At 37.4% G+C, this 23,900-nt stretch overlaps 1 protein-coding gene across 4 annotated transcripts in view; it reads left to right on the forward strand.

Moving 5' to 3' along the window:
- Nucleotides 1–23,900, forward strand: part of KIF2A (kinesin family member 2A) — a 62,192-nt gene that overhangs the window by 13,231 nt on the left and 25,061 nt on the right. For 2 of the 4 annotated variants that reach the window (XM_061368663.1, XM_061368665.1), the window contains exons 2-14: nt 7,601–7,695; nt 9,085–9,204; nt 9,627–9,681; nt 11,682–11,804; nt 12,366–12,466; nt 14,605–14,700; nt 15,351–15,405; nt 18,583–18,745; nt 19,933–20,023; nt 20,157–20,220; nt 21,214–21,305; nt 21,549–21,691; nt 22,421–22,625. In XM_061368663.1, the coding sequence (XP_061224647.1) occupies nt 7,601–7,695; nt 9,085–9,204; nt 9,627–9,681; nt 11,682–11,804; nt 12,366–12,466; nt 14,605–14,700; nt 15,351–15,405; nt 18,583–18,745; nt 19,933–20,023; nt 20,157–20,220; nt 21,214–21,305; nt 21,549–21,691; nt 22,421–22,625 (1,403 nt within the window). The remainder of the gene's footprint in view (nt 1–7,600; nt 7,696–9,084; nt 9,205–9,626; nt 9,682–11,681; nt 11,805–12,365; nt 12,467–14,604; nt 14,701–15,350; nt 15,406–18,582; nt 18,746–19,932; nt 20,024–20,156; nt 20,221–21,213; nt 21,306–21,548; nt 21,692–22,420; nt 22,626–23,900) is intronic. The other 2 variants (XM_061368664.1, XM_061368666.1) reach the window with 1 other exon arrangement.

Genomic DNA, 23,900 nt, shown 5'->3' on the forward strand with positions numbered 1-23,900 from the left:
CTGTTAAAAACTACACTGAGAGCAATGGGTGGTGGGACTTTCAAACATTGGGATACAAATTTACCAAAGGCCACCTGGTTGGTCAACAGCAGAGGATCTGCCAACAGGGCTGCCCCAGCCAAGTCAGAACTTTCACATACTGTAGAAGGGGACAAAGTTCCTGTGGTGCACGTAAAGAATGTGCTGGGGAAGACAGTCTGGGTTATTCCTGCTTCAGGTAAAGGCAAACCCACCTGTGGGATAGCTTTTGCTCAGTGACCTGGGTATGCTTGGTGGGTAATGTGGGAAGATGGGGAAGTCCGATGTGTATACCTCAGGGTGATTTCATTTTGGGTGAGAATAGCCAATGAATTACTTACTATGATGTTAACTGATATATAACACTGTATATTATAACTTCTGTGGCGACTATATGCCCATCACCATGGGTGCACAGAGCCCATCTTTGTTGCTCCAGATCTGGGGATCTGAATTCTACTCTCTTTCGAGTGCCATGTTAATGAAGAAGTATCTTTGATGAAACTAGGCAAGTGCAACAGTGAGGCAATCAGAACTGACTCTAGCATGGAACAGTCCAGCACCACAGACCATCTTTCTTGCCTTAAAAGACTTTTGTGAGAGATGGGATGGCTGTCATTGATCTCATTGGCAATTGAAGCTTCTGAAACCAAATAAAGGGATGGTGTTTTGGGAGGAACTCATTAACAGGAAATAATGCACTTTGAAATGTGCTTTAAAAGAGTATTGGCTCCCCACCCCCAAAAAGGAACTGGGCTTGCCTTGAAGGGAAGTAAAAAACCAAAATGTTCATTTAATTGGGGAAACCGCAGAAAACTTTTTTTGAACGTAAAGGGAAATTTTACATATTGGCTTGCAAAATAAAAGTTAATCAGGAAAACCCAATGAATCACAATGTGAAAAGATTGGAGATTTGACAGTTATTAGAGAAACAAAAGCTGTGGCAGCAGTGCTGGGGTTTAGCTCTAGGTAGGTGCTTTAGGGAAGGTGCAGAGTACAGGCAGCTAGCAAGTTCAGCTAGACTGAGCATGGCAAAGGGCAGGTTAGCGGTTTGGAGTGGATGGGCTTGTTGGTGTTGAATGCAAAAAGGGAATGAAAAAAATAACTTGTGTCCTGTTTGCTGGATGAGGGACATTAAATGTGCTGTTTGTGGCATGTCTGTGTGTGTTGGGGTTTTTCCCTTTCTCATTTATTAATGGACTGTCAGTAAGATCTGTGAACTTTGTTTTTCTAAACCAGTGTGTTTGATCAGGTTTTGCACAGAAATCAGATACATATCTTAGATGGGGATTTTTCTGAGTTTTGATAGCTCTCTAGATGGGGTCAAGAATAAGCTAAATTTTAATTCAAAACTGAAATACACAGGCAGATATGGGAAACTCGATTTGGGGAATAGTAGATTCTGTTCTCAAAATGCCTATCTGTTACACTGTAGAGGTTTACAGAGATCATAAAATGTGGTTGCAACATGCTTGTCATTTGAAGGACTTGGGTATTGCTGTAATAATTTAGAGCATAAAAGTGAGTTAGTAGCTAGGGATCATTAACAAAAATGAGTATTAAAATCCATCTTTATGTGTTTTATACATAGTTACGAACTTGCTTTAGAGATAAGTCAGGTACTGTGTATAACACTGTAACTAAGGTAACAGAAAAGACAACAAGGAAGGCTGGCAAAACCAAAATCTGTATGATTAAGTAAAACAAATATGGAGCGTAACTGTGGTAGATACAAACTAAATAGGCTACTTTTTTGATGTTATTTTGTTTCAAAGTTTTATTTATCCACAAACATGTTTTCTGTTGTGGAAACAAGCATCTGTGACTAGTAACTGCTGTTTTTTCCTTCAGGGAGCAGCAGCACTGTCTGTGTAGTGCAGGGAAGACCATGACAAGCGCTGATCGCTTGCACGCGGACATCGCTGCAGCTGACATTGCTGGAGACACCAAGCCTTGAATTATCTTTCTCCTTGCAAGTCTGGTTACAGGCATTGTTGAGTGCATAGAGGATTATTCCTCACCCCACTGAGCTCTGGGACAGCGGGAAAGCCCTTCCATCAGAGTTGCCAGGATTGGAGCCCAGAGCACAGGAGACTATGTTCTGGACCACGGCAATTCCTGTAAATGCTGCTTCTGGATTTGCAGCCTCATTTTCCTCCTAATCATATATACACATATATATACACACATACATATTTTATATGCAACTTGGGGTTTATATTACGTTCGAAAGAGTGAAGAAAATTTTACTTCTTGCCGTTCTACTTTTTGAATTTCAAATGGCAGAAGGTGAAGGTCAGTCCTGTCCAGGTGTCTCTAGATGAGAGATGAGTCCCTCATTAATGTGATTAGGAAAATCTCAGCCATTCCACAAATGCCTGTTGCAATCCTTTAAGGGTCTGGGCAGCTTCTGTTGCAGTGGTCGTCCTCAGCAGGACTCTGTAGCAGATGTCAAGCTCTAGCATATTTTTGCATTCATCTATGAAACATCTAGTGTTGGTACACTTAGAAAGCTGTGCTCTGCTAGTGGGCCAGTGCCTGAGCTTATATAACACATTTGTGCTCCTAAAGATGTGGCAAGGATATAACATAAAGCTGTGAGTTTCCTTTACTGGGTATTGGGTCTTTTAACATTGCCATAGCCTGGTCCTGCTAAAAATGATTGCCTGGCTTTGAGCTGACAAGCCTTAAACAACTGTGGTATAGTCATAGCATAACGCTGCCGGGCAGAGTCCTCCTACTGTTTTTTAGGGAGGAATGAGAGGGTCATAGTAGAAATTATGAACCTTTCTTGTCCATGGCCTGATCCAGAGCCTATGTGTAGATTTCTAACTATTACAACTCAAAGATATTACTAAAACATCACAAAACTCTTGCATGAGATCTGTGAGTACAGTGTCTTTGTGGGGGTGAGGAGAATGTGAAATTTTATGAGAGTGGGGAAGGCTGTGGTCTTTTTCCAGCCTTATTTCTTGAGTCATCTGGGAGGGTGCAAAGGGGTTTGAGTTACATATTAGCTGTTTCCTGGGCTGTAATTTAGAAAACATCAACCAATATTTAATACTGCCAACACAGGTTTCTGAAAAGTATGAAGAAGATAAAAGAACCATGGTTTTAGTACTGTCATTGATCACTGCTTCAAAATTTTGGTCGTTTGGAGAAATTTTACAGGTAGAAACTGTTCAGTTTGCTTAGGGCTAGGGATCTAAGTACAGCTTGGTATTTGCAGTCTGTTGGTAGTGCTACCTTTGTTGACGGTCAGTTAAAATGTTTGATTTAGTTCTAGTTATTTGCTTTTGCTAGTACTTCCTGAACCTTTTTCTGAACGAATAACCTCCCTAAGAACTTTTACAATAGAGACTTATCTGATATTTCTGCAGATGTTTATGCTTGCTTTCTTCTGTTTGTCACATGTTCATCAGATGACTAGGAAGGGAGGGAATGGAGAATTGGTGTTCTTTGCTTGTACTGATCAGGGGAAGAATCTTGTAACCTATGTATTTTAGGTAATTGTAAAGTATTGGCTTCACATACTTTAGTGTGGCATTGCTGTATTTGCAGAAATATTTTCTGCGTTCTCTGGTGAGTAGGAGATAAACCAGATGCCACGCACTGTATGACAGAACATATTCACACAAGTAATAGCCTTTTCAAATAACTTCTGCCTTAGTTTTGAACTGTATACCAATGGAATGACTTCCCAGAAAAGGTTTTGCCTGTGGTGTGAATTGTAAGTGTGTGAGGAAAGGCACTTGAAATTAAAGAAATGCCAAGTCAGCATATTAGCACTATGGCTCTACTTTCTTCTTTTGTTTTTGATGTGTGTGTGGAGGTAGTCTTTCTGAACCACTTGTTCCTTTTTCTCTTTGTCCTATTGCATGTTTGTGTTTACATAGGCATGTTTACATTTCATATTTTGATACTAGAAAATGTGCCAGAAATCATGGATGTTACCTTCAACCATTCTATGCACATTGATTTGGCTCTTATGCTTTAGTATTTGCAGCTTGGTCTTGCTTTATATGCTAGACGAGATTTATGCCAGCCTAATTGGTTGCTGGCATTCCTGAATTTCCCAGCTGCTGTATTCAGCTGTGTACTAGAAAAATATAATGGAATACTGTTTGCAGAGAGCAAGAGGCAATTGTAAAGATGTAAATGTGCTTTCTGGCACATCAATAGCATGTAACTTTTAGTAACACAAAAGAATTTTTAGGAAAAAATTGTATGGGTAGATTGCCAGTTTAAACTTTATAGTGTACATTTTCTGTTAAAGCTGAGGACATTTTGAGAATATTTGAAAGATGGACATAACTTTTTTAGTGTTTTTTTTTTCTTTTTATTTATGTGGTTCTATTTATTTGGTTCTGATTTTCTTGGCCAGGGAATGGATGAAATCTGGCACAGAGATGGTAGATTTATTACGATTCTTTTGTTACAGCATGCCTGGTTTACTGTGTTTATGAGAGAGTTCAGTATTTTCTGTTCATTCATCAGCCTGCTTTGATCTCTTTTCCCTTGTTAGGGCAAAGATAGAAACCTTTTTAAATTATTCTTGCTATTCATTCTATGTCAAAAGTAATAGAGCACACGAAAAGGTAATAGAAGTCCTATATGATGACTGCATGACTAATACAGTGTCACACAACTGTGAATAGTGCTTTTTTTCAAAATTTGTAAGATTTGGTAACATACTATAGCTTATTATCATTGTATAGAATGTTTTTAGCTAAACTTGCATTTTTAATATATCATATTTCTCTTGATTCTGGATTGACGGCTGGATCAAGCCTTAAAACAGTTGCACATTATACCAGTTAAGTGTGTTCCAGTTCCCACAGTTTTTGTTTCCCTGTATGGCTTGGATAGAGTTAATTTTCTTCCTAGCAGCTGGTGCAGTGCTATGTTTTGGCTTTAGTCTGGGAACAATGCTAATAGCACACTGCTGTCCTCCTTATGTGTTATAATCATGCTCTTTGTGGGAGTGGCAAGGTGGCATTGCTACAGGAAGATAGTAGCTTCTGTTGCTGCTTTGCCGGTGATCCAGATAGCTAATTGAAAGAGCTCTACAACAGGATGTTCTTGTACAAAAAAGGTTATTAAATGCAGAAAAATTGATGGAACGGTGCTGAGGACCTTACACAAAGAAAACTTGCCCAGAAATGCTCATCTAAGAAAATAAGTTGAGAGAGCAACATGCTTAGCGAGGCTGCTTCAGCCCAGCCACCAGCAGAATTCAGGCAGAGTCCTCAGGGCAGGATGCATGCCTGTACAACCTCCTTTGAGTGAGGGGAAAGGGAGGAGTGCCTGTGCATGGTGGTGGTCCCTGTCCGCGCATCTGGCATCACCTCGGTGGGGAATGCAGGACAAATGGTCCCTGCAGCGCACATAGCTGGGGCATTGGGAGAATGGTGCTTGGGAAGGACAAATGGAAGAGCTTTGTAAGACAAAGCATGGATCGTGGAAATAAAAAACGAGTGAATGCTGGAGGAAGGGAGCCAAGTGAAGCAAAGGGGGAGGTTTTTTCTAGGTAAAAAAACCACTTAACCTTCTTTAGTGGTGGAGTGAATGTTATGCTTTGGGCAAGGACAAGCACAGAGGCTGTAAATACATGTGTAATATATGTTGCTGGTAAGGTGTCCATTGCAGATGTGAAAGCAGTTCTGCTCATAGGGGCCAGCTGCTCTGTGAACCCCCTTGGTGCTATGCCTTGCATGAATTTCAGTTAGTAACTTCCTCTGCCCATCGTATTAGAGTACACAGATTTTCTTTTACCTTCATGATGCTTCCCCATAGTCACTCTTCTTAATTTTTAACGAGGTGTGAATTTTTAGGCAGCCTTTGCAATAGAATAAATATTAACAGTATACATTTGTTACTTGTGCTGTTAGATGGGTGTCCTGTTTTTGGCTGGCATAGAGCTAATTTTCTTCCTAGTCGCTGGTGCAGTGTTGTGTTTTGGATTTAGTGTGAAAACAATGCTGATAACATACCTTCGTTGCTCAGTAGTGCTGACTGTAAGTAAATTTTCAGTCTCTCATGGTCTGCTAGTGAGGAGGGGCACAACAAGCTGAGAGGGAACAGAGACAGAACTGATTGGCTTTAAAGCATAATTCAGGGTATCGGGCAAAGGTTTTCTTCTGTTCTGTCCTTCCGCATGTCCTAAGAGGTTTAGACTGTATAAAAGCGTCAACTGTAAAAAACCTATCAAATTATGACTGAAATGGATAAACCAAAAATTTGAAACAATCATCAGAGTGGATCTGGAGGTCTGGGGGCTTTAGGGAAGGAGAATAGAAGGTGCAAGGCAGAGGTGATGCAGGCCGGAGCAGATGGGTAGGGACTGTGCTGTTATTGCCTGGCAGTGGGTGCCGGGATGTATGGAGTGAGGGATTGCTTGTCTGTGCTATGGCTCATTAAAGGCGGGTGTTAGAGGAGCAGTTGCATTTGGCTCGTTTTCTTTAGAAACTCCCAATTCTTAGTAGTCTTAGAGCAAAGCAAAGATGTGAAATCAATGTGACACCTGGGTCCTGATCCTTTTGTGTCAGTGCATGATTGTTCTGCTCTTCCAATTGCTCCTTGCCACTGTGCTTAGCAGGTAGGACGTAAAATTGCTGTACACTCAATATTTAAGAAGAATCCTTACTCCTGTTAGTTTTATTGTACCTTATGGGAGCTTGCTGGATCTTCACTGGAGATGAATAAGGATGCTGGGGAGGGACGCTTCATTAGGGACTGTAGTGATAGAACAAGGGGTAACGGGTTAAAACATAAACAGCAGTGGTTTAGATTGGATATTAGGAGGAAATTCTTTAAGGGTGGTGAGGGACTGGAATGGGTTGCCCAGGGAAGTTGTGAATGCTCCATCCCTGGCGGTGTTCAAGGCGGGGTTGGACAGAGCCTTGGGATGACATGGTTTAGTGTGAGCTGTCTCTGCCCATGGCAGGGGGGTTGGAACTAGATGATCTTAAGGTCCTTTCCAACCCTAATTATTCTATGATTCTAAGCCAAAGCAGTGGCAACTTAATTCCAGCTCAGCAGTTTGTGTAAGCAGCTGGTTTTAAAATGAGGATTTTTATTGTAGTCGCTGGCAGTTTAATTATAGTTAAGTCACCAACTGTTTGGATGCCCATATGAAATGGGTATCAGTGTACAATTTCAGTTAGCTTCACTTCTGTATTGTGACATACAGCGTTGTATCAGCCTAGAAGGGGGACAAACAAGCTGATGTGGAACATACCTTGGGAGACTTAATGGCCTGTGGGAGACTCATGGTGTTGGATTTTTCCTCTATCATGAAAAGAGAGTCTAAGTGGTATGGCTTTCATGTGGTATTTTGTTTACTTACGATTCAGTTTTCTACTCATTTTGTTCTTCACTAATATGCTGTTAGTTTCTCCACTGATGGATCTGGTCTGAGCCATGCCACAATGTGTGGCCAGGAATCATTTTGTGTTTTATCACCTAAGTCTTTTTAACCCTCTTCTTCCTGCCTCTCTGCATGTCTTGGTGCAGGAATGAAAATAATTTGTGGAAAGCGTTCCCACCACTTAGTAAGTGATCATTTGTGTTTGCTTTATAGGCCGAATCCACCAAGCTATGGTAACATCCCTAAATGAAGAAAATGAAAGTGTAACTGTTGAATGGATTGAAAATGGAGATACTAAAGGCAAAGAGGTAAACTTAATTATTTTGGAACTCTTCTATTTTTAAAAATATGTAGTCTACATGAATATTACTTTGGAATTTGCAGTGGAAACAAAAAGAAGGTATAAGTCTTAATTTACTTGATTCTTTGTTTACAGACTTCTCTGCATGGAAGCTGCTGGGCAAATGCTGGTTTCTTTTGTATGGAATTTGACTTTCTGAGCTGTGTCATAGCTTTTAAGTAGTTATTTTCATCTGATTAAGAAAGGCTGACCTCATTATCGTCTTCTTACAAGTAGAAAAATCAAATTTTTGGGAGAAGTGACTTGAGTTTGGACAGGAAACTAGTGTAAAAGCTAGATTAGAAAGATTTTTTTTTTTTTTTTTTTTTTTTAGTATTGTTGAGGAACTTAACTGCTAGTTTGTTTACAATGTCTGTAGTTTTGGCAATAATTTTCCAGCCTTGCTTTCCTTGAGAAACTGTGTCTTTGTGTGCAATATCTTTGTACTCCCTCTTCCTTTAAATTTTGGACCATGTTAGCCAATTTCAGCTGAGATTTGGTGAAGCATCTCAGAAATAATTGCTCTTCACCAGTTTTGTGAAAATACAGGAAGGAGGAAAAAAAGAAAAAGTGAGACGGTCCTGGTGATCTCATCAGCAGAGCTTGGCCCTCTGGACACAGAGAATCTACAGAATGAGGTTTTTGAAAGGTCCAGTCAGGGGAAGTGCAGTCTGTAGATACTAAAGCTACTTCAGGTTTTTAGAAAACCAAGTTTCAGTAGGTCTGAAGCCAGCTATTTTTAAGATCTTGCCCCTCTCCCATAGGTTGTACAGTACTTTGAATGAAAAATTGAAAGGAAAATGAGAAACTGAAGTGAATGAGAAACTGAAAGGCAAAAACACACCCTCCCCTCTCCCCGTGAAACACCACACCACACAAAAATAAAAAACCACAAACCAGAACCCAAAACATGATAAATTTAACATGGTTTCAACTGTGCTTATATTTCTTGGGTGGCTGTAATTTGTCTGCTTATTTTTCACTGCCAGGGAAATCTCAAAGAATTGAGATACCTCTGTTACCAAATACCTTTTGTATTTTGAGGTAACTGTCAAATTACCACAGTTATGCTGTCTGCTTTTTTTTTAGTTTAATCAGTTTGCAAAATCATAAATATCTCCTGGTCATTTTTAGTTCATACCTTTACTGAAGGGTGTGTTTTCAACTAATACAAAGACCAAAGGTTATACTGTTTTTAGTGAACATAAAAGAAGATAATTCAGGTTGTATAATTAACAGATTGTGGGGTAAAAATTACTAAATGCATTTAATGTTTATTCTCAAATGTAGCAGGGGAAATGAAGAGTGTGAATATTGTTTTAAGACTCATTAATGTGTTTTATATTCTTTTACCCAGATTGACTTGGAGAGTATATGTTCACTTAATCCAGATCTTGCACCTGATGAAGATATTGAACCTGGTCCAGAGTCACTACCACCACCTGCTCCATCAGCCAAAGTAAACAAAATCCTGAAGGTTGGTAATATCAATGCAACATGTTCATGTTAAACTTGTAGTACTCCTATGCGTGTTGTTATGTTTGAATTTTTCACTTCAACTTTTGTGTCTGCGAAGCTATTTGATAACCATGTATCTTTTCCTGTGACGAATAGGGGCTTATAAAATTTTTTTAATAACAGGTTTGGTGGAAAGGAACTGGGGAACTAATATAACTAAATATAGCTCAAGGAAAAAAGATTTAGGGAGGTTGTTTTGGAACAGAGTATATAGTTCAAGTAGTTTTCACCCTAGGCTTTCATGGAGGGAATTTGGCAGCAATCAGCTCTTTCTGTTGCTGATGTCATGTTATTTTCGTTCCCTAGAAAGAAGCAGAGGTGGGGCTGCAATTTACATTTTCAGTAAGATGGTGATCGAGTAACATATTTCTTTCTTTATAGACTCGTCGAACTGTGGTACCTGTTAAGAATGACAACCCCGTCAGAGATAACAGAGGTAAATGTTACCTCTTTCAAGGAAGTAAAAAATGTGGGAATATTTTAATCTCGTGCTCATCTAGCACTCCTTAATAGTTCTGTATTTTCCATTCTGCATGTATGCATGTGACAAATAAAAGGCATGGTGCATTGCTCCTACAATTCCGATGTATACTTAGAAATTCATGCTGTACGTCTAGTATTTATGTGCAAGCAACGTAGCATTAGGAAAGTTAAGCTGAATGAACTGAAGGTGCAAAAATTTTAAGTTAATTATGCTACATTAAAGCCTGTGTGGCTTTTTCCAAGTTAAAGCACCCTCAATTTTGCTTCGCTATAATTGAGCATTTCAATATATTTTAAGTAATACACTTAAAATTCCTGCACTTTCAATTTTGTAACTTAGTTTTGTAACAGTTTGTGTGTGCAAGTGTATACATTCAATCAAAGAGTACTTAAGCTCTAGGGGTTATTTTTCACTCTAAGCTGATTGTGAAAAATCTACAAAAAATGATGAAATACAACAGGAGGATAGGTGAAAAGAATATATTGTATTAATGCAGATGTAATGAATCTACAATATGAGGAAGAATAGTTACTGTTTATTATTTTCATTTTCTCTGTGTTAAACTTAGCTAACTTGTATTGATAATGGTGATGATTCTTCTTCGAAACATTAATCTACTGTCATTAATTCAGAGTAGATTCTAGTCCATCTGTTTAAATTTGAAAAACAAATTGGCTTGCATATCTTGGCAAGTGTTCAGACTCTTTTGGTGGATGATAGGGACCACTTTCGTCCTTTGTTTGCCTCTGGGGTTGTTAAGCAAATTGGAAATCTCTTAAAGAGCAGGTAACTTTTCTCAAACTAATGTGGTTTAAATTTGAGCCATCTTGCTGATGGGCTGTCCTCGCATCCATATGTTTTGTTTCTAGCAAATGGTCTGTTTAGTACGGGATAGTGCTGTAACTTTTTAATAGGTTCTTTTAATAGGTCCTGTGCATCTTACTGTTCAGCCTAGGTATTTGTCTTTTGTTGTCCTTGTGATTAAAGTTTTTCCCAACACACTGTCTTATTTTGTGTAGTCAGTTTGTGCTATAAATTTGATCTCCTATCATATTTGGAATGGTCTGAGCATTTGTCTTGTCTGTCCCATGCCATACCTGTTTCCACAGTTGTCTCCATGATGCATAGTGGGCTGGCATTTGTACAGAGTGCCATCTCTGGCTGCTAATCGTAGATACCTTCTGTATTCTTCTGGCAGGCTCTATCAGGAGCATGTGCAGGAAACGGGCCAGCTGAAGCATTGCTGCTTGAAACAAATCTTTGAAAAACAGTTTAAAGCCCTTAGCTCTACCAAGTGTCTTGCATGCTTACCACTCCCACTGCATTCACTGAGACCAGACAACACTGCATCTTCAGAAACTGACATCCTTGGCACATATAGAATCAGTGCCTAAATTTAGACGTACTGATTGTATCTGTATCCCTTCCAGTACACTGTCAAAAAGCCTTTTTTTTTTTTTTTCCTTTTATTTCTTCCACTCGCAGATTGAGCTGTACTTTGCTGCCTTTCATTTATATCAATCTCCTTCTCCAGAGATCATAGGGTCAATGGGGTGGGATCATTTGGAGCTCTAGAGAATGTGGAACAGTGGGGCTTCTTTTCTTACTAACCTTTTTCATATAATCACAATATAAATAAAATTCCAGCACTTTAAACTTCAGGACTGAATGTCTCCCAAGTACATGCTTCAGTCTACGCACATAGCAAGTTGTACTAATCCTGCAGTGGAGTATTTAAAAATGTGCACATGCAGCATTGTTGCTTAATAATTCTCTTATGTTGCTGTATAACATTAGGATAAAAAAGCCTGCATACCAAATATCTTTATTAATAGACTTTCCAAGTACTTGGAAAGGGGTCTTGTTTTATCTTGCCATAACAAAGCTTTTCAGAATCGGATAGAAATGTTACTCTTCCTTGTCCAGGTAAGCTTTATGGTTTTTTGTTGCAGTGTCTGGTTCTGCACGTGCAAGACCTTCTCAGCTTCCCGATCAGACTTTCTCCTCTCAACAGAATGGTAGTGTTTCAGATATATCTCCAGTTCAAGCTGCAAAAAAGGAATTTGGACCCCCTTGTATGTAAACCGTGTATCACGGATTCATTCATTCTGGGCATTATGTGTACATTCTCGTGGATTATGTTGTCGTCCATAAAAGATGACAAGCAGTCTACAACTGCAGTTGTCTCTGGGTTCCCGGAGGAGCTTTTTCAGAGAGCTGTGGCTAAACAAATATTCACTTTTGTCATAGATGTACTAGTATTTGGAATTCGGTTTGCTGTTATCTTGTTTTAATAGTGGCAGTGTTGTTTGTTTCTTTTTTTTGTTTGCTTGGGCTTTCTTTTAATTCAAGCCATGAAATCACTGTCCAATTATTTTTTTGATAGTCATTGTCCTTACATTTTTGGTTGTGTACTTATCGTACCTTTCCCATTACTTTTTTCTTATTAATTTTATAAATTAAATTGCTATAATTATATATGATAATGACTGTCATAATTATTATATATTGTATGATTTGCTTGAAAAGATAGTTGATATAAATGCATTTCAGTGATAATCTAATTGAAATGTTGCAGTGTAAATACTAAGTTCATATAATGCTGAAGAAATTTTAATTATATTGTTTTCTTTAAGCACGTAGAAAATCTAATTGTGTAAAAGAGGTTGAAAAATTGCAAGAGAAACGTGAAAAAAGAAGGTTACAGCAGCAGGAGCTTAGAGAAAAAAGAGCTCAGGTTAGTATATTTAGTTTGGATGGAAAATATATGACAGAAAGATAAGTTCGCAAAATTGTAGTGCTTTTTCCACTGTTTATGTATGAACTCTAATAATACTGAAATTAAATATTTTCAGCATGTATACAAGCTTGATAAATATTTTGGTGCTTGGTTGCAATGCTCTCATAACTATTACTTTAGACAGTTTTCCCCCTATTTTTCTTCCTACAGAAATAATTGCTTAATATTGCCTGTCTTGTTGCATGTTTTTTTAAAGATCAAGTACTGGTAATAGATAGCTATTTCTTGGGGAAAATGTAATATTGAAAATAATCAAACCTGTCGCTTTTAGCTATGTGTTGTTGTACATGAGGTGTTGCAACATGATGATAAATTGTTATTTATAATCTTTGATGCTTTGTAGGAGATCCATTTAATACTCATTTAAGGCTTAAGCTTGATCATTAACTTTTAGGACTTCTTTTTTCCCCTTTAAAGCCAAGTCTATGCATTTATAATTTAGATGTTCATCATGCAAGAGGTTGCAACAAGTTTTTAAAAACTTCTGTGAAGGAAAATGAAGTTGATAATCCTGTGAGAAAAATCTCCTAATATTAAATGACCTTCTGTAGCAGTGGTGTAAAAGCTTTAGCAAAACTAAAAGTGTAATCTTGGTGGTAGTCCTGTGTGTATGTGTTAGTCTCTAAAGGGGCACTAGCAATCCGCTACTGACATGAGAAGTACCACCAACAAGTAAATAATTCAGGCAGTTTACATCAGGGTTTAATGATGTTTCTGAGTTGACCTAAAATCACCTATGTTGAATTCGTGTTCTGTAATTTCCATCCATTTATACAAACGCAAAACTTTACTATGTCTTTATATCTAAGAAACAAACATGAAAAATCCCCAAGCATTAAAATACTTTAGCCTAGCATTACAGCTAAAATTTTATCACTCCTGCAAAGCCTCCTTTGAGTCTGAGTCTGAAATCTCTGTATGAGGAAGCTCTGTTTGTCTTGATAATCTATATGTATCTGTGCTTTGTGTTCCTTTGTGTATGGTGATGTGAAATGCAGCAGTAATTAGCCAGGCATAGTGCTCTAGTGGACAAGACCCTTAGGCAGAGCTTGAAGAATTTTAGGCAAATGTTTTTTCCATAATAAACAATATTCCTTTCTGAATGTCAGAAGGAAACGTTTCAGTGGGAATACATTTTTTGTGGACTTACCGTCAGCAGTTTTTAGTTCACTGTTGTCAGGCTGCATAACATTATGCTGCAGTCAGCTTCTGATTTCCAGGACATAGTCTTAGCTGAGGTAAGGATCAGCTGTGCCACAGGTGCATGAACATGACTGGCTCTCTTTTGGCTTGTAAACACCAGTGCAGTGCTCCCTGAGAGTGTCCCAACCAACTGTGACCCAGAAGGAGTTTCCTGTTATTTGAAATAATTCCGTAATTTGGGGGGAGCCATGCAAAACTTAAGAAGATAGTTGCACCAGAGCTGGCTATGTATGGCATCATTAGCTTGTCCTGAAATGGTGTAAAAACTAAGTTTCAAGGAGAAGTGACAGGAAGGACATTTGATCAGTTCTTCAGAGAATGAACTCAGCTCACAGTAGGCTTAGGCTTAGCAAGGCTTGGAGGAGCTTTGTGCAAGGCCTCTTACATATCCATTTGCTCTGGTACTGGTAGCTCCAGCTTTAAGGATGGGAAGCCTTCTGAGCCTAGTTGTAGTTCAGAGTTGCTTTTGTTGGAATCTTTTGCAATGCATCCAAGTAACATCCAAGGTAGTGTATGCTATCAGGTGCTGTGCCATCATTCAGAGGCATTTTAGTGTGAAGAATCTATCGAAGGCAGAATTAATTTCTCTTTCTTGAGTAGTCTGTTAATGAGTCCTCCAATAAAAAGTATTTTCTATTATATGCCAACCAAAAACATTAAATAGAAGGCATGTAATTGTTTTGTGATCAGTAAATTAGCTGCATCAGAATGGAAAAAGGCATTAAACTTGCATATTGGGATGTTTCTGGAAAATTGGAGAAAAAATGTTTCTGTTAATGCATGTTTTTCTCATAAATACATACAGAAGATACTGAAGTTTGTCAGTTTCAGTAAAAAAAGTATATTAGAAATTATGTTGTTTACTTCCCTAGGATGTTGATGCTACAAACCCAAATTATGAAATTATGTGTATGATAAGAGATTTCAGGGCAAGTTTGGATTACAGACCACTGACAAATGCAGATCCTGTAAGTACCCCCAAAACATTGAAGTTTCTTATCAGTCTGTATTTTTGCTGTGTTTTCCATTTTTTCAATGGGTACTTATGTCTGTAAACATGAAAAGTAAGTAGTTTAATATGTTTTAGTATTCATTATCACATGGGTTTATTTTTTCAGTAATTTGATGGTATAGAAATTAGTATGTATTGAAAGTCTAAATTATTATTATGCTATGTTATTCAAATATTCTTTTACTATAAAATTATACCAATACGTACTAAGTAGTCACTCAGTCTCTGTATTGTAAATTTTCTGGGGATGCTAGGGGATACACCCAAAGAACCATTAAGCTTGTCTCAAAAACCTTGTTCAGTATAAAGTTTAATATTCGATCTTTGAAGGTGATGAGGGCATTTGGTTTGCAGAGAAGTCAAAAGATCAGGATTCTTAAATGAAGGATTTTGTTAATGTGTTTCTCCCTTTTGGTTTCTTTGCTGTTACGCACAGTATCACAGTATCACACAAAGGGTTTTTCCATGTTCAGATTACTCGCTGTCTTGAACGTTTCTCTTTGTTTAAATTACTGTTTAATTAATTCAAGAATAGACGTAAAATAAGTATGCTGCTGTATAACTGGAATTGGGGTATAGTTCACTGAAAGTTTATTTCCTTTGCAGATCGATGAGCACAGGATATGTGTTTGTGTACGGAAACGACCACTCAATAAAAAAGGTACGACCATTAAACCATTAGGGATTTTGATCGTATTTTCAGGTGGGTTTTTTTTGGGGTATTTTTTTGTTTGTTTGTTTTTCCTCTGAAAAGCTGCTTCTGATGGTAATATTCATGTTAGAGATCTAGGGCTACTGATCAAAGGTGAAACTATTACACTAGTAGTCACTTGTTAAATATGAGATTAGTATTACAACTTCTTACTGTCTATTCATCGGACTGGAGCCTGTATAAAAGAAACCCCAAACAAACAGTTGAGGTTTCCAGCTCCAGTTAAATTCCAGTCTTCCATGACGTTCTTTACTTTCAGTGGGAAATTAAAAATGCAGATGCTTCTGTTTGAATCCGGTGCTTAAGTAAGCTGACTTTCACTTTGAAATATGCTTTTCCTTCCCTTTCCTGGTCTAATGGAAGGCGTTCCTGCCAAAGGCAGGGGGTTTGAAACTAGATGATCTTTAAAGGTCCCTTCTAACCCAAGCCATTCTATGATTCAATGATTCTATATTTTGTTTAGCTAAACGTCTCAAAGAGCATCACTCTCTGAGACAACATGGCATGCTTTTCGTACTTTTGTACTGTCAGACCTACACATGGAAGATTATCTGGAGCATATTCAGAGGCAAACATGAGAATTGTATGGGAAAGGGAAAACATGTTGATAGCACTATATCATTAATTTTTCTTTTTTTGTCTTCCCCTCTCCATGTTGCTGCTTAAAATCATAGAATGAACTAGGTTGGAAAAGACCTTTAACTTACCCTACTTTTTTGCTCAATTTTTCCTTTTATTGTTTGCGGAAGAAAATATATAGGGACCCAGTCAGAGATCAATATGATCAGACAAAAGCCATTTATTACAAAGCCGTAACTCCTTATATATTATTTCTTACATGCGCTTACAGTGATTTGGCATATTATGATTGGATGCATGTCTTGAAGACCCTTAGGGACTAACACATAATTGGTTAAGCACAGGTGTGAGAACTTGACCTCGAAAGCTTGCCAAAAGTCCACAGTTCTCATAACTTAGTGAATTACAGCTGCTTCTTACCTTGGTTGCTTAAGCTTCCTCGGGCCTCTCATGGCCTTGCTGTATCTTTCAGGATTATTCAGAGTTTATGTACCAATTATCCATTCTCCTGTGACAACACTACCTCCACAACTGTTTTGCCTTTCCCGCTTTTTTTTCTCTTTTACCAATCTGAAAAGAATGCATAATCTCAAGAATTCATTACTTGCAAGTACTGTGCACAACCTATTTAATAAGGGTGTTCAATGTACAAGTCTGGTAGCGGTTGAATTTCTGTTTCATCATTGGAGGTTTGCTGAATAAAATATGACTTAGAAATCTTGTGCATTTAGGGGAAACATCACCTTCTGCTGAAGTCAGACAAAATGAGATTACAGTAAATGAGAGCAAGTTGTCACGGAGTGTGAAGTAGGATTTGGTTTTGTGGAATTTGCGTATTTTAGCTATTAGTGGTTTAGGCTATTTAAAAAATTAGCTCAAATTGTTTGTAGGAAGATGTGTGTCTGTGAAAAAATGAGGTTGGTATTAAAGTTACTTTGCATTTTCAAAAATAACCTGTAGTGAAATAATCTATAGACATAACCTAGTACCCACATAATACAATTTTCTGAAAACACACTTCCTAGGAAACAGTATTTCTTATGCCACATTTTAAAACTGAAGAATCAAAGACATTAGTGTTTAACTCCCTGAAGAGAAAAAAAAAAAATAATCAGTTTTTGTCAGACTCCAAACCACAAAATTATCACCAGGATCTTTAGAGTCCTCTGTATCAGTTGTTCTGTGGATTGACTGTGCAGGAAGTAGGTGTTCACATTAGCATTTAAGTTATTTCATTTAAATAAAAAGTGTTTTGATATTTAATTTTTTTAAAATGAAACTTAATTTCTTTTGACATTGAGATTTTATTTCAGTGACATATAATTGAGAAATATATGGTGGGTTTCAGAGACAGTATTCCAAATTTTCATCAGCAAGGACTGTAACAAATATCAGGGAGCATGTATATGTCTTGTTCCAAGCAATTACTTAAAAACAGCTTTTGACTACTTAAACTAAAAAGCTTTTGCTGCAGAGAATTTAACTGTCTTACATTTCTTCTTATCCCTGTTCCTTATTTCTTCTTTGTGATTACTGCAGAATAATTGCATCTTATTTTATTGCAGAGCAGTTGAAAACATTATTATATAGTGATTGAATGCATATTTCTGTTGGTGTATATTATGCAATAGTAACCATTGTACTGTTTGATCAATTTGTTAACCAATGAAAAGATTTTTCTCTGATTGCATACAGCCACATCAAATTCCTGAACTGCATGCTTTAAGAAATTTTACATAGAAATGGAAGTAGGACACAGGAGTGATCCTGAATGTACACACAAAGGATCTTTATTTTTGTGCATATCATGGATCACTGGGTTCTCTGTTTTGCTGACTTGTATCTCATACAACAATTAGCAGTAAATTGTAGTGCTGTGTAGTAATTATAACCTGGGACCTCACTGTTGAAATCACATCTAGATGGCTTTTGTTCATTTCCAGTGATAGGAAGGATTTTTTTAGTATTTTCGGCATTTTCTGCCTACATGGTAATCTTCAGAAAGGATTTTGCTTTGGAGAAATTCTCTATTGAAGATGTATAGTTTAGGTTACAGGAGGAATACACAAACAAAAATGTTGGTGTAAAATGAAACAAAATTCTTCTGGAAGCCTATGAACATGTGACTGTAATGTTAAGGATTTAAGGAAAATAGGTGTCCAGTTTGTCCAGTAGAGAAACTATAAAGACTTAAGGGTATGTTGGTAATCTGTAAAACAGTGTAGAAGCTCTGAGAGAAAACAGGTGAAATCCTTGGGAAGTGTTGTTATAGAATACATAACAAGCTGCAATGATAGTGATAAAATGAATGATTATTTTCTTACCAGCTTTGTACAGCCTAATTTCTAGCAATTGGTAGGGTAGGATGACTAGCCTTCCAAAATGGAATCCGTTACTTAGCAGATTACTCTCTAGGCATTGGAAGCCCTGAGTCCATTTCAGTGTTGTTACTTGGAGGAGCTGTGTTATCTGAGATGTTGTAAGAGTGTACCCAATGAAAAAATGGCAAAAATGTGTTGCTAGTTAAATATTTCACTTATTTTATAGAAACTTTAATGAAAGACCTTGATGTTATAACAATTCCTAGTAAAGATGTTGTGATGGTACATGAACCAAAACAAAAGGTGGATTTAACACGGTACCTAGAAAACCAAACTTTTCGTTTTGACTATACCTTTGATGAAACGTCTCCTAATGAAATGGTTTACAGGTATGTGTATATACTTTTTTTTTTAAAATCTTCTTTTCTCAAGTATCTTCCATGTCAATAACTGTGGGCTTAGACAGGTCATTTACCCCTGTTCTCTATGTTGTCAGCTATATATTTTGCTACCTTTGTTCTTTTATTTGTTTACTTTTGTTTAACTCTATGTCCTGAGTTATTAACCTGCAATGTCATCTCCACCTCCATTAACCTCAGTCCAGCTCTCATTTGTTCTCCATGTCTGCCTGGTCTCCAGGCTCTAGTATGTATTGCCTGCCTCCTCATGAACAACTTCTTGAGCTCTCCATTTGCCTTAGGCTTACCTTAACTAATTAGTGTGTGTGCAGCACCTGAGGAACCTGAGTCACAGCTTTTAGTCTTCAGGAAACTTGGAAAAAAAAGGACAGCTTCATCCTCGAAGAGCTTGTAGATTGAATACAAGATAATTAAGAGATGGAAACAAATCAGGATGCAGAAGGAGTGCAGAGAAAGTGAGAGAGGTTATATTATATTACTAAGATGCCTGAGCTACCTTGGCTACTGGAAGCAGTCTGGCTGATGTAACATATGGGTGCATGTAGCTAAGTTATCTTGCTGAAAATATTGAATCTTTCTATTTTAAAAGAACTACAACAACAAAGACATACATCCATTTTCAGCCCCAAGGTATTTGGATCTCCATTTTCTCCTTTTTTTTTTTTTGTTGTTTGTTTGTTTCATTTCCTCAGCTGGCACAGAATAATGCACACAAGGCTTTAAAAAAAGTGTGTTTGGGAAGAAAAAAAACAGCCCCAAAATTATAGCAGAATTTTAGTATTGGCAAAACTTAAGTATTTATCTGCTTCACTGTCCTACTTTTAATTCTGTTGTCTTTAGGAAGCTCCAAACTCTTATGCAGTGAGCTATGCTGTGGTACTAAAAGAAGGAATTTTTTTTTTTCTTAGGGTTTAAAGGAGGATAATATTGTTGGAAAATAAATGTGTGAGATCTTGTAGCTTTTCTCTGTTTGGGATATTTTTATGCCTTGGGGCTGGTAGTCTCTTTAGTTCAGGAATTAATGTAGAAATGTCTTATTGTCCCCTCAAAGTAGAGGACCAGTTTTGTCTCTTCTGGCCTTTGTAATTTATAAATTTATAGCGATCGCACCTTAAAATAATTTGGTTTCTAAAGTACTGTTGATTTTTGCATTTAAGGTTTACAGCTCGACCGTTAGTGGAGACTATATTTGAAAGGGGAATGGCAACTTGTTTTGCATATGGGCAGACAGGCAGTGGAAAAACCCATGTAAGTATTTTCTTCTACATGTAAGCAAGACATTTCTTTTTATGTATGGTACACTTAGCTAAGTTCTAATAAGTAACAAATATGTAAGTTACAGTTCTGTGATTTTATTTATTTATTTTTTTCTTTTATTTAGACTATGGGTGGTGACTTTTCAGGAAAGAACCAGGATTGTTCTAAAGGCATATATGCGCTTGCAGGTGAGACCTTATTTGCTTGTTGACTTTTTGCAGTTTAGTTGACATCAGTAGATTTTCTGCTCCCTGAAGTACAAATATAAAATTCTACATAAGCCCTCCTACGTATGCCTATATATGCCCTCCTGCGCCGCTCTCGTGAGACCCCACTTGGAGCACTGGGTGCAGTTTTGCTGTCCTCAACATAAGAAGGACATGGAGCTGTTGGAGCAAGTCCAGAGGAGGCCACGAGGACAATCAGGGGGCTGGAACTCCTCCTGTATGAAGACAGTCTGAGAAAGTTGGGGCTGTTCAGCTTGGAGAAGAGAAGGCTGTGTGGAGACCTCATAGCAGCCTTCCAGTATCTAAAGGGGGCCTGTGAGGATGATTTAAAAGGGACTCTTCATCAGGGACTGCATCCATAGGACAGGGGCAATGTGTTTGAACCTAAACAAAGGAAGTTCAGATTAGATACAAGGAAGAAACTCTCTGATGTGAGTGTGGTGAGGCGTTTGAACAGGTTGCCCAAAGAAGTGGTAAGTGCTTGATCCCTGGCAGTGCTCAAGGCCAGGTTGGATAGCGCCTTGGGCGACATTGTCTAGTGTGAGGTGTCCTTGCCCATGATAGGGGTGTTGAAACTAGACGAACTTAAGGTCCTTTCCAACCCAAACCATTCTATCATTCTGTGATATTTTGCGTTACAGTGGAGCTTCGATAACATTGTAAGTAGTTGCTAGACGTGTAGCTTTTACACAGTAAAGTAAATGCGCATATATAGATCATTAAAAAGTGTAATAATAGATGAGTAGTTAATTTTGTAACTTCAGAGTCTTGTGCATCTTCTGATATAATGTGGTAGTTTAAACTGCAATGTTTCAGGCTTCATTTGATCTAACATATCTGTTATACTTGCAAAATATGGCAGATGCTGTAAAATAGACTATTACGCATTAATGAGTCTTCACTTAATGAAAATACATAATGAGATTTCTTTCTATTCTGTAAATTTATTGACAGCTCGAGACGTCTTTCTCATGCTAAAGAAACCAAACAATAAGAAGTTAGAACTCCAAGTGTATGCAACATTTTTTGAGATCTACAGTGGTAAGGTGAGTACCTGATCTTTCTCTAAGGAAGGGGAATTTCTCTTTCACGAACAAGATTTTGAGCTTGTCGTGTAAGTTTTTTTTTTTCCCCTATTTGTAGTAAAAATTATATTTCAGATAATTCCTTATGCTTCCCTTACAGTCATGTTTTCCATGGAATGCTTTGTGTATTTTGTTACAGGATTTGAAACAGAAGTGTCTTTTAAAGCTCCTCTTTAACTGTTCTGTTTTCCTCCACTTCCTAAGGTTTTTGACTTGTTGAACAGGAAGACAAAATTAAGAGTGTTAGAAGATGGTAAACAGCAAGTCCAGGTGGTGGGATTACAGGAACGGGAAGTTAAGTGTGTTGAAGATGTTCTTAAGCTTATTGATATAGGCAACAGCTGCAGGTATCTCCCATAACTTACAGCAGTTTTTCATTGTACATTAAAGGTTCAGAATAAGAATATTTTTAGGGGTCTCTTTGTAGTGATGGGTTTTTAATATGGGTGTTTTGATAATGTTGGCTACAATTTAGGAATCTGCCTACTTTTTAAACAGATGTTTAGAGTTTCTCTGTCTCCTAGAGAGAAATAACTGATTTTTCTACAGTATGTGAATTGCATTCATTATGTAAGCATCTCACTGACTTAACTTCATGTGCTTTGTAATCTGGAATACTGCCAGATTCTTCACCTCTTAAAGGCCTTGATATGTAGTGACAGAGGCTAAGTGTAAAATTTTTTTATATCTTTTTAAGAACCCAGTTTCATTGTTTTTAAAATCAGCCTGGTACAAAGACAGCTGCCTGATCAGATAAAAGTGCCAGTGGCTTCCTACATGTAAACTCTCTGATAATCTGAAATCTTTGAAGATCTGACTGTTGCTTTTAAAACAGAGATAAAACTAACCTTCCATTTGTAGTTGAAGAGATGAAACAGGAGTATAATTATGCTGTGTACATCCAGTTATTAGGGTTGTACTTCTTGTGACCACAACAATGTTAGACATGCTGCCAACATGTGTAAGCAAATACAGGACTCTGCTGTGAAAAAAGTAATGTTCTGAGGTTATAGTGTTTAGCATGTGTGGTCCTTCACCTGTTTGTATGTTCTTCCTTTCTTTCCTTTTGTTTAAAGGACGTCTGGCCAGACATCTGCAAATGCACACTCATCTCGAAGCCATGCAGTGTTTCAGATTATTCTCAGAAGGAAAGGCAAATTGCATGGTAAATTTTCTCTGATTGATTTGGCTGGCAATGAAAGAGGAGCAGATACTTCCAGTGCAGATAGGCAGACTCGACTGGAAGGTGCAGAAATTAACAAGAGCCTTTTAGCACTCAAGGTAAGTGAAATGTTTCTGTTGCCTTTGAGTAGGTGAAAGAAAGCCTTTACAGAGAATAGCAGTGACTATGACAATGAGTGTTTTTGCAGGCTCTGCTGTTCTACATTGTCTACTGATGTGACAGGTAAAACAATGTATTGATTTTTCCGCTAAATGCTTGAAGGAACACTTGATAATTACCAAGTAGAAATATTGCTGAAATGTGCTATTGACTTGCACGTAGTTTAAAAAAGGAAAAAAAAATCCAACAAAAATTCCTCCATAGCAGAGTTTGAAGGCTTTAGTGATACATATCTAAAATGAGAGGAACAGATGTCTGACTTTGCTACTCAAGATCTGAAATACTAACTGGAAATACTACAGATCTCAATATTTTTGTTGTTTTCTTAATAAAAAGTTAAAATAACCTTTACAACGTATTTATTTGCTGCTTTTAGTTAGTTCCCTAAAGCAACAGAATGTCCAGAAAGAACTAACAAATAGATCAAAATAAAACTTGAAAATTGGAATCCATTCTTGACTAATCTTCTTTACAGCAGATTTTCTCATACAGTCACTTTATAGATTTTCATACATTAGTCCAGGACATATCAAGACAGCTAAGAATTATTATTTAAACATTCACATGCCCTGTGTGTGTATTTGATAATGCTTGGAAGAGGTTTAGTCTCAATCAGGAAAGTAATATTTTAGTCTTAACTGGGCAGACTAATCCTGAATACCACAGAATTTGCTTCTGTTGCTGGTTAGCTTTGCTTAGTTTTACTGCTGTCAGTACCAGCACTGTGGTTTTATATTAAGAACTGAATCCCCAAATCACTGTGCTTACTTTTTATCCCCAATATAAACTTGGAGAAGACTGGTGTCTGACTCTAAGCAGATCTCATAAAACACCACAAAACTGTAACTTATAATGTGTCATTACAAAATTGTATGGCATGTTGAAAAAGTAGAAGCAGCAGTTCCAAAACTGTGGCCTGTTTTGACTTAGCATCAAAGTAAATAACAAAGCAAGACTGTTGATGTTATCACATGTTTCCAAATGTAATTAAATAAAACTGATTTGTTGGGGGGGGGTGGTTTTTTTGGTTATTTTTTTTTTCCACTTTACTCGTTGATTTTGTACTAGCTACTACCTTCAGGGCAATACGCATACAATATACTTGGTTCATTTTCATTCAGCTTGGCTTTTTAATTACAATGAAAGGTTCTGCTGCTGCTGTACTACTGGTTTTGGTCTAAATTATATGGGGAAGGGGAACTAAAAACAAGAGG

Source organism: Neopsephotus bourkii, unplaced genomic scaffold (assembly GCF_033783945.1).
Source record: "Neopsephotus bourkii isolate Nb327-2 ecotype Australia unplaced genomic scaffold, CSIRO-AGI_Nbou_v1 NB_1436, whole genome shotgun sequence".
NCBI lineage: Eukaryota > Metazoa > Chordata > Aves > Psittaciformes > Psittacidae > Neopsephotus > Neopsephotus bourkii.